General features: G+C 39.9%; 1 protein-coding gene across 1 annotated transcript in view; it reads left to right on the top strand.

Annotated features, from left to right (window-relative positions):
• Positions 1–6,786, top strand: part of LOC138014072 (protein HID1-like) — a 35,805-nt gene extending 29,019 nt beyond the window's left edge. Inside the window, exons 22-28 of the mRNA XM_068861101.1 lie at positions 521–596; positions 980–1,074; positions 2,114–2,292; positions 2,466–2,557; positions 3,211–3,310; positions 4,488–4,528; positions 5,934–6,786. Coding sequence (XP_068717202.1) covers positions 521–596; positions 980–1,074; positions 2,114–2,292; positions 2,466–2,557; positions 3,211–3,310; positions 4,488–4,528; positions 5,934–5,997 — 647 coding nt within the window. The 3' untranslated portion in view covers positions 5,998–6,786. The remainder of the gene's footprint in view (positions 1–520; positions 597–979; positions 1,075–2,113; positions 2,293–2,465; positions 2,558–3,210; positions 3,311–4,487; positions 4,529–5,933) is intronic.
• The last annotated feature ends 2,687 nt before the right edge of the window (positions 6,787–9,473 follow it).

A 9,473-nucleotide genomic window follows, 5' to 3' on the forward strand; every position in this document is an offset into this window, starting at 1 on the left:
TCAATTTCCCAAACCTTTTGCAACGATGGGGGAATGGTTCGCTTTTGTGATGGAAGAAGAAGAAATAAATAAACTCGCTGGTCTAAAAAGCAGAAAATATATCAAAAAATCACTTCATAGGCTGCAAACGTTTTTGACGGTAAGCCTTCAAGTGCTTGAAAAGCCCTGGAAGCCTCCATTTTACTTTTTAATTTTAATATGCTCAGGAATTTGTCCTTGGGCGTTAGCTGTTCCTCGAAGTTCACACTTTTCCTTGAGCTTCACTTTCGGAAAACTGTTTGCTTCTCGAAACAGATAATGTCGCAGACAAATAAACTCCACTCCAAAATTACAGTAGCTTCATCAGCCTTTGAAGAAATACTGTAGGCCTTGGTGATTACAAGTAGCTTCCCTTTAATATGGTTTACCAACTTACATTCCAAACCACTTAGGTATGCTTGAGAAATACAATGTAGGGTCAGGCAGTATATTTAATTAACTTTTGACACATTCTCCCTGTACCATAATCGTGTATTTTCAGTTGGCAAACCTTCCGACGGATCCTGCAACGGTTCAGAAACAAGAAGACGAAGAATTACTTCCCAAGGCTCAGACAAGTACGTAAAACCGAGGTTAATCTGTTGTAGTTCCATTGGTCTAAATGAATATTCGCATATAGTTGTACATTGAAATTTACACTTAGTATGTTTGTTCTTTTTTTTTTTTTTTGTATGTTCGTATGTTTGTTCTTCGATCTTCATATTTTTATACAATTTAAACTTGTACGTTTGCTACATAGCATGCACGTTTTACTGCATGTCTGGATTTGGTACACTTTTCCACAGATTCAACATTTTTTTCTGATCACTTACATAACTAATGTCGTTGGAGGTTTTGAATTCACTGCTGTTTGATTTCATTAATGTGGTGTTCCTCTGGATATAAAAAAAAAAAATGTGTTTGACTTTTTGGACAACAGCAGGTCTTCTCTAACTTGCAGGGATGCCCCAGCCTCAAGCAGTGAAGGAGAAGAAAAGAAGCCTGTAGCAGCTGCCTCAACATCTGGAGGGAGTATGCCGGAAATGTCGGCTGATAGTAAGTTTTTTTTACTACTTGTGTGTATATGTAGTTTGGGAATAATGACATGCCACAGCCCTGTCCTTAATTCAGCCACGAGAAACTGGACATAAAATTGGCTTTACAAGTGAAATCTTACCAACAGTGGCATGACTCGTTCAAAGGTTAGGCCCCCCAGGGTTTTTTTTTTTTTTTTTAAACCAAAACATGTGTTAGAGACAAATTGGGTTACAGTGTCGGAGCGATGTAAGAGTGACAACAGCCTGTCTGATAAGAGAAAAGCTGGAAATGCTTGCTGTGCATGAGGGAAAGTGGTTTGCATTGCATACATGTAATAATAGTCAAAGTGTTGACTGTAGACTTTATGCGCATTTGCAATAGCGAGCCAGTCGGCCAAGTTCGTTGAGAATCCATCTACACATGTACCATGGCTGAACGTCAGTGCGACAAACACTAACCGGCTTTAAATAACTGAGGAAAACGTGCCCAGCCTTTCTGACAGAATTTCTGGTCTCTTTGGACAAGGACTAAATTTTAATCCCTTCCTTGCATTGCTTATGAAGAACGAACATTATGTGGGAAGAGAACAGGGCTCACACAGCCCCTGGTGTTGTGGTCTGTCACGCTTTTCCTGGGGCACCTTTAAATCAGTCTTTACAATTTTAACAACATTGAAACGGCTCCTGAAAATATGTCTGCCCAATTTGTTGTTAATGCTTTGAATCTTTGACACGTCCATTATGGTATTAATTGCCTTCTATATTAAATCCCATACAAAGGGGATGTTTATATTACTTGTAACTTTTACTTGTGAAACAGTATGTTCATTCCTACTCAGATGGTCATCCTTCAATTTTGATAGGAAATATCGAATAATAATTTGGAAGAAACACGTGAACCGTATTGAAATTTACAGCTCTTGGTGTTTGTAACGGTGACCAGAATGCTGCTTTTCAGTTGTCCGTTCTCCTTATTTTACAATTCCATCGTAAAAGGGGTATTGGGCATGGTCAGTTAACTTGACGATTAAATCTCTCCTCTTCTATTTGTCTTCTAGTGTCTGTCAAAGAGGTGCGTAACCCTGCTAGTGAGTCAGAATCCAGTGACATTGAGGCGCGTTCCGTAGGGGATGTTACTCCACCCAGTACCCCTGGAACAAAGCGCACAGAAAAGAAGTCCATTGGGCGATCTTCCTCTCAGGCTAGCCCGGGGCCTTTTGTCGCCACACCGGAATGGGTAAGTCGTAACGAAATATAGTGAGGTGAATTTGGGCTGGGGTGCATTTTTGATAACTACACATGCTACAAAACTAGTCCTTTAGAACTATTTCAAAAGCTTAGACCAAACGTTACTAAAGTAAAAATGTAGTGGACCAAATTTATGGGATTTTTTGTTGTTTGTGTTTTTAGGTTCAATCTTGGAAGCAGAAGCTGCCCCTGCAGACCATAATGAGGATGCTTCAAGTTTTGGTTCCTCAAGTCGAGAAAATTTGCATTGATAAGTAAGTTATTTCGAAGGTTGAGTTCTTGAATTAAAACATGGTTGGTGCTAAACCGGTTTACTGTCATCTCGCCACCATGATAGGCTTTTGTACATGACGCTTTTACTTCGCCTCTAAAATGCTCGCCTTTAATGCTCCCTCTTCTTCCCTCCCTACATACAGTAGAATGCATGGTCTGTCCCAAAAATGCTCATTTAATTCTCATTATACATACAGTAGGCTGATAAAACTGTTTTTTGAAATTTGAAGGTTTTAATTTCAACATTTTAACACAAGTAAAGGCTCACCTTTACAGTGGCGCATATGTACAACACAAAATATAATGTATAGTATAAGAAGTTTAATAACAATATAGACCTTATTCATAATGGCGGTCACATTTATAATTCTTTTGTCCACGTGCAAATTAGCCTCATTTTAGAGCAAGAATTCTTTTCAATTCACTGTATGGTATCGAGGCCTGGTAGGCTAATTTGCACTTCGACAAAAGAATTATAAATGGGCCGCCATTTATGAATACGGTCTATAAACCAATCCACAGAACGGTGTAAGAGCTATCTTGACTCAGGGATTGCAACCGAAAATGTCATCATAAGATAAGTTTGCAGAAACATTCTTCTCTCTATATGTTCACGTCATTTTCACGCTGTTAGGGGTTTGACGGATGAGTCAGAGATTATCAAGTTCCTTCAGCATGGTACCCTGGTCGGCCTGTTACCCGTTCCGCACCCGATTCTCATCCGAAAATATCAGGTAAGCGGACTGTTGCCAAAAAAAAAACATTAAGCAAGCGTCTTTGTTATGCGTTTGTTCTATCGACAAGTTGCTAGGGCGCTTTAAAAAGGCCACAAAAATGCCAATTTTCGATTCTTTTCGTGGGTGATGATCTCTGTGTGATAGTATTTAAGACCAGCGGCAGTATTTGGCGAATGTGTGATAGCCCTTAAGGTGTGTCCTGTCCGAGCGTTTATTCCTTAAAGCAGAGTTATGACAGTATATCGAACGCAATTTGTAATCGCTGCGAGTAGCCCTCAAGGTGTACGAGAGTAAGCCGCGGCTAACTCTGGCCGCCGTTACGTAAGCCGCGAACACCCGTATAAAGATACAAAATCTAGTTACGGCTTTGACGGCTTATATCGGGGAACGCGTATAAATTTCCTTTCGCGCTGCGAGTTAGCCGCGGCTTATTTTTCTCTCGTATAAACGGCCCTAATGTCACGAGCCATTTAGTGATATTTCCAGGGGAAGACCAGTGTGGAATTGGGATACTATCACATTAACCACATTTTAATCGAGAAAACTATCGAAGGAGACAGAGTGTCTTTGAATGTACTTGAGTGGCATCTAAACTTAAATTTGTTGTTCTTAACCTAGGCAAAGTAATGTTTTATCGCTCAAGATGTCTTAAATTGAAAACTCTCTCCTTATGGACGTGACATTGCGTTTATAAGACAATGTTTTCTTTGGCATAATTGCATTGTTAAGTTGTGTTTTGAAAAAAGTTCCTTTTACGTGGAATGCACATAGCGTTTACCCGGGATTCCAGAGGTTATTTTTTCTCGCTATATGAAAAGAGCGACAAAAGAGCGCTTTGTGACTCGCTCTTTTGTCTGTCTTTTCATAGCGAGAAAATAACCTCTGGAATCCAGGGTACATAGCGTTCGGCTGTAAAGGAATTTTTACCTCAGTGTCATTAGTGCTCTTTTCCATTTCTAAATGTAAGAGAATATTGTGCTCGTTATGCAGTCTTTCCGTCCTTTTTTTTATTGCTAGATTTCTTCATTTTTCACGGAAGCAAGTTTTGCGTTACTTAAGGGGCTTTAAATTTGCACTTATTTCACGACTCCCCTTGCAGCACGTATTTGCTATTGATAAATTCAAGTTTAGGGATGCAATACTTGTAACCGACGGTTTGGGTTTCTTTCATAAGGCGAACAGTGGAACGGTTTTGTGGGGAATAATTTACCTCAGGTATTTAACAGGCAAGAAAAAAAACAGAGAGGGAGGCTCAAGGCGTTGGCGGGATAAATGTCCACGAAAGTTATTTTTAGACGAGCGGAAGTCTTTGTTCTAGGGGAAGTCTGTCTTCCGAGACGTCCGCATGCAGTCTTGCTTCGCTCTCAGTTCTTAGTGAAAAGAGAAAATGATGGCGCACGTGGAAGGCTTATATGTATTTTCTTTCAAACATCGGACCGAGGTTGGCCTGCATGCGGACGTCTCGGAAGACTTCCGCTCGTCTAAAAATGACTTTCGTGGACATGACATATCCCAAGGGCTGGACCGGGAGCCTCCTTCTCTGTACCCCTCAGTCATTTTCTCTTGACTTACTACTTTCCTCTGTGGCTCGCTGTAGTCTTGTTCCTTCACTTCTCATTTTGCTGTAAGGTTACCCAGCCCGATTGTTTATTCGCTTGTCAATAAATACCCTCTTGAGTATTGTCATATTTGACAATTTTTGACTTGATTTGCGGTAATTGTTATTTTCAGTTTACAATGTGCCCAATTAGTGCTTCAGCGCTAGAACGACTAGACACTTAAAATAAAGTTCATTTCCTTTCCTTTCTTACATTGGGAAAACAAAGTTGACAAGCGAATGAGGTCTATTGCATAGCTTGAAATTTGGTTGGGTCATTTCGAAGAGCATCGGAGTTTCAGTGTGGGAAGTAGCCGATCGAAACTTTAACCCATGATGACACACTCGGGTTTTGTAAGTAAATGAGGAAAAGTTTCGCTCACATCTCCTGGACGTTAACAACTGACAACACTTTCACGTGGAGCCGGTGTAAGCTAAACCTTGAATAAGTAATAACTAATGTAATCACAAAGACTACCGTGAAAATAAAATGTTGCCTTTTCAATGAGGACCACAAAAAAGGGTTGGACTTCCCCAGTTTTCTTGGAGAAAAAAGAAGAACCGAGGGCCTCTTCTCAAGACCTTTGCTCGTAGATTTTTCAGAGACTGCACACTGTTTTGCTGACAGCGCAGTCTCTGGTGACTGGTTTGGTCTGGTTTGCCATGCGATAGCCTCCATGCTTTCGATAGTTTAACTAATGTTGTGTAGTCGTTCTAGGGCTGGAGCACTAATTGGGGACACTGTCAACTTAATTAACAATTAACGCAAATCAAGTCAAATGTTGGTTTTTGAGGTGAGCGGAAAAACGGAGTACCCGGGGAAAAACCTCTCGGTGCAGAGTAGGGAACCTACAAACTCAACTCACATATGACACCGAGGCTGGGAATCAATCCCGGGCCACATTGGTTGGAGGCCAGTGCTCTCACCACTGCACCATCCCTGCAGAACAGATCGGCCAGCTTTTGTAGAAGCAAGCAACCACTCAACTGAAACAATTAATTCGTATCCTTTTCATTTTTCAGGAATATTGACCCTCCCATATGGTACGACACGGATGTCAAACTGTTTGAAATCCAGCGAGTGTAGTAATAGTCCGGCCACTACGCTGGGGAGACAACGTATCGCGGATCAAGGATATCGTATGTTACACATGAAAAAAAGCTCTTGGAAATTAGGACGATTTTCCGTTAATTATCGAAAATAATTCCGCCATTGATTTGTTTTTGCATTACTGCAAGACGGAATGCATAAATGGCGGCCAAAAAAAAAATATTCTTTTGTTTATGGGCTAATTAGCCTCACTAGCCTCGTTTGCATGGACAAAATACAAAAGAAAGGTTGCTTGAGAGCGAGGCTAGTGAGTCTCATTAGCACATAAACTTAACAATACATTTTTAGCCGCCATTTATGCATTCGGTCAATTGACTGACCTAGAAAATCGCACCGAATTTTTGCTCGATCTGAAGAAAAAGCAAACTCGCACGCATTTTCCCGTGCAACAGAATCTGTGGAAGCTGAAGCACTACCCTCAAGCGACGGTTTTCTTGAAGTGTCTATCAGATAAAGTTTGTTGAGGTGATAGGCACTTTCAACTTGGTGTTGGTGTATCTTCATGATTATTATTGTTCAGAGAAAATGTGTACAGACTTGAAAAGGCGGCCACGCCAAAACGCAGTCTACAGACTGTGCAGACCGTGTAGAGCAGGGGTAAAATATAGTGTTATCCTCACTATTATCGAGAGCCAACGTAAAACATGCTAACCTGAATATTTTTTAGGCATAATTAGGCTACCCGAATTTTCATTTTACAGACGGTCTGCACAGTCTGCATTTTTCGGTGTCCCCTTGAAAAGGTAACCCCAACGGGCTTAATCACACGGAATCTTTTGTCTGTGACCAGTACGGCCGCTGCGCGAATAAGGTCCATTGTGACTTCAAAACGAGTATAGAATCAGTAAGTTAATTAACCGTGACGATTGACAGAAGTGTCGGATCTTACTTTGTTCTTATGAAGCAAGGAAAAGAGAGAGAAATGCAAATAAAAACTGCATTGGTTCCTCAAGAGTGTCAAGATTCTTTCAGTGAGTATTTTTCGTGAAATTCAAACAATGAGGGGCTTCCGTTTTCATACAAAAAACTACACGTTTCTTACACTTTTTTCAATGGCTTACTTTTTTCAATATAGATCATCATGTGACGGTACTCAGGAGATACAGGGTTTGGCTATTTGTCTTGTTCAGCAAAAGGCAGTGGGTCCAGCTTGAAAATTCACTGGAAACGACATTTATTAGGGAATAAGGCTTGTTTATAGAGCGTTTCACGTGACGTCACGGTGGCCATGATGGTGTACCACACTGATCCTCCGGGAATTGATCTCTATTTTTATGCAAATACTTTCTTTTGTTTCAGTAATCCAATATGGCTACTGGTCACGTGAGTGAAAACGCTCTATCGCTTGCGTACGCGTACATTTTGAATTTCCGGTATTTGTTTGCCACTGTCGAAATTTACTTGTATATATAATGAATTTTAAAGTAAACTTGGTACAGTCGCGCAACGTACTTTGATGGGTTGTTAGTTGTATCTTAATTTTTAGCCATCAAAAGTTATTAAAGAGGAAAATTCAATCCGTCGACTTTCCCAAGTGGATTAATAATCTCAGTAGCTGATTTAGGGGGTGGTGGACCCAATAGGGAGTTTTAGAAATGACGACGGCTATGGCAACGACGATGACCATGAAAGAATAAAGTTTGGTTTCAGTGATTTAAGTACATTTCTATGCCTCAGAAAACAACGCGAAATAACCAAATTCAGCTTAGGTTTCTGACTATGTTAGCACAGAACAGCACATCTTTATCTAACTTTTGGTGCCAATTACAGTTGTAGGATACTTGATCTATCGGATATATTGTACAGTGTGAAGGAAATGAAGTAATCGCCAAATTCGTAGTAGCGAAAACTTGAAGTTATATTTGAAGTCTCAGTGACGTTTTCGTTGTCATAGCCGTGGTGGTTGATTAAAACCTCTGATGTCCAGACCAACTTTACTGAAATAAAAGTATGTATTAGAGTTATTTAGTCAGGTAGCAACGAAATTTGGCTTGGACCAATAAAGATAATTATTAACTGAATGCGTCTCAAATTTTGTTCTTATTTGTGCGGTGTGGTAAAACCGATTGAAATCACGGAGGACGTTTCACAATGGAAACGAAATAGTTGGGCACACGAATCAAACGAAAAGCACATTTCTTTGTTTGTATTTCAAGATCACTCCCAACCTCTCATGCCTTCAAGTTGTTATGTTCGCAGTGTCGACAAAGAAGTCAAAACATTTGTATTGGTGATCAAATGATTTCTACTGCTATTAGGAATAAGTAAGTACGAGTGAATTTTTTCAAAGACGGACAAATACACGATTCGTGCAATTTGTAGTTTTAGCAAGAGTTTAGTCGTGCTTATTTATTCCCAAACTGAATACTAAAATGAAGTCGTGTGATTACCTATTTTACCCTATACGTGAAAAAAAAAAAACAAAAACAAAAACAATTTCGAAATGACGTGATAAATTGATCATCAGCTAAAGTGCTCAATGGGTTTACCAGAGCTTTGAATAGATACGTAGACTTGAACTAGGTCAAAAACATTTATTTGCTACTCCGAGTTTCATGCTTCTCACGAAGCAATCATCAGGCAACTGCCAAAAAAAAGGAATACATGGTGTTTTACAGTGATTTTGAAAATAACGGTAGCAATTCACTATAGGCTGGGGTGCATAGCAACGGTTAAACAATACAAACTGTTTCCAGTGAGCTGCTAAAAAAAAGCCTTAAATAATTACGCTATTGAGAAGGAATTTCTTTGCATGTCTGCAACTTGTTACAAGCTCATTTCTGTTGTTAAGGGTCGCCAAATCTGGTCTACAAATTATATAGTATTTCTCCCACAGACATAAATTACACTTCTTCGTTACATTTGAATAGGATCTCGCATGCCTAACAATCCGCCATTTAATGTGATAGTCGACTTTCTTGTCTTTCAAACCCCATACATATTTACTAAGTTCAGTGGAATTTCTGTAGCGTTCATTTCTAAAGGAACATGTGTGGTTTCTATAACGTGATTTGAATGATGTGTCGCAAAGACCGATGTAAGTTTGCTTTGACTGAGATGTTGTGACCTCTGCTTGATAGATGGTATTCCGCACGTTGCACTTTCCGTCTAGAGGGCAGGATCTTTTGTCACGGCAGTTGCAAGTGTTGATAGTTTGAGCGGGTGGATTTGATGACTTGTTAATGACGGCTTTATTTTGGTTGGAGATAATTGTTTTTACATTGCTCATGCAGCTATAACTAATTTTTGAGAGTGTTCCGGTTGAAAATTCTGTGCAAAGGGTGTGATTTTGGGAAGTGCTTGCCGATTAGGGTGAGGAAACACTTTCCAACTTTTGTTTTGACGTTTTGGCTGTACGGAGGATTGAACCAGGTGATGTTTCTAGGCCTATTCTTGCGGTGTTTGGTTCTGGAGTTGTTTTTCTGTAGGTTAGATTATATATGTAGCCGCTC

Source organism: Montipora capricornis, chromosome 8 (assembly GCF_036669925.1).
Source record: "Montipora capricornis isolate CH-2021 chromosome 8, ASM3666992v2, whole genome shotgun sequence".
Taxonomy (NCBI): domain Eukaryota; kingdom Metazoa; phylum Cnidaria; class Anthozoa; order Scleractinia; family Acroporidae; genus Montipora; species Montipora capricornis.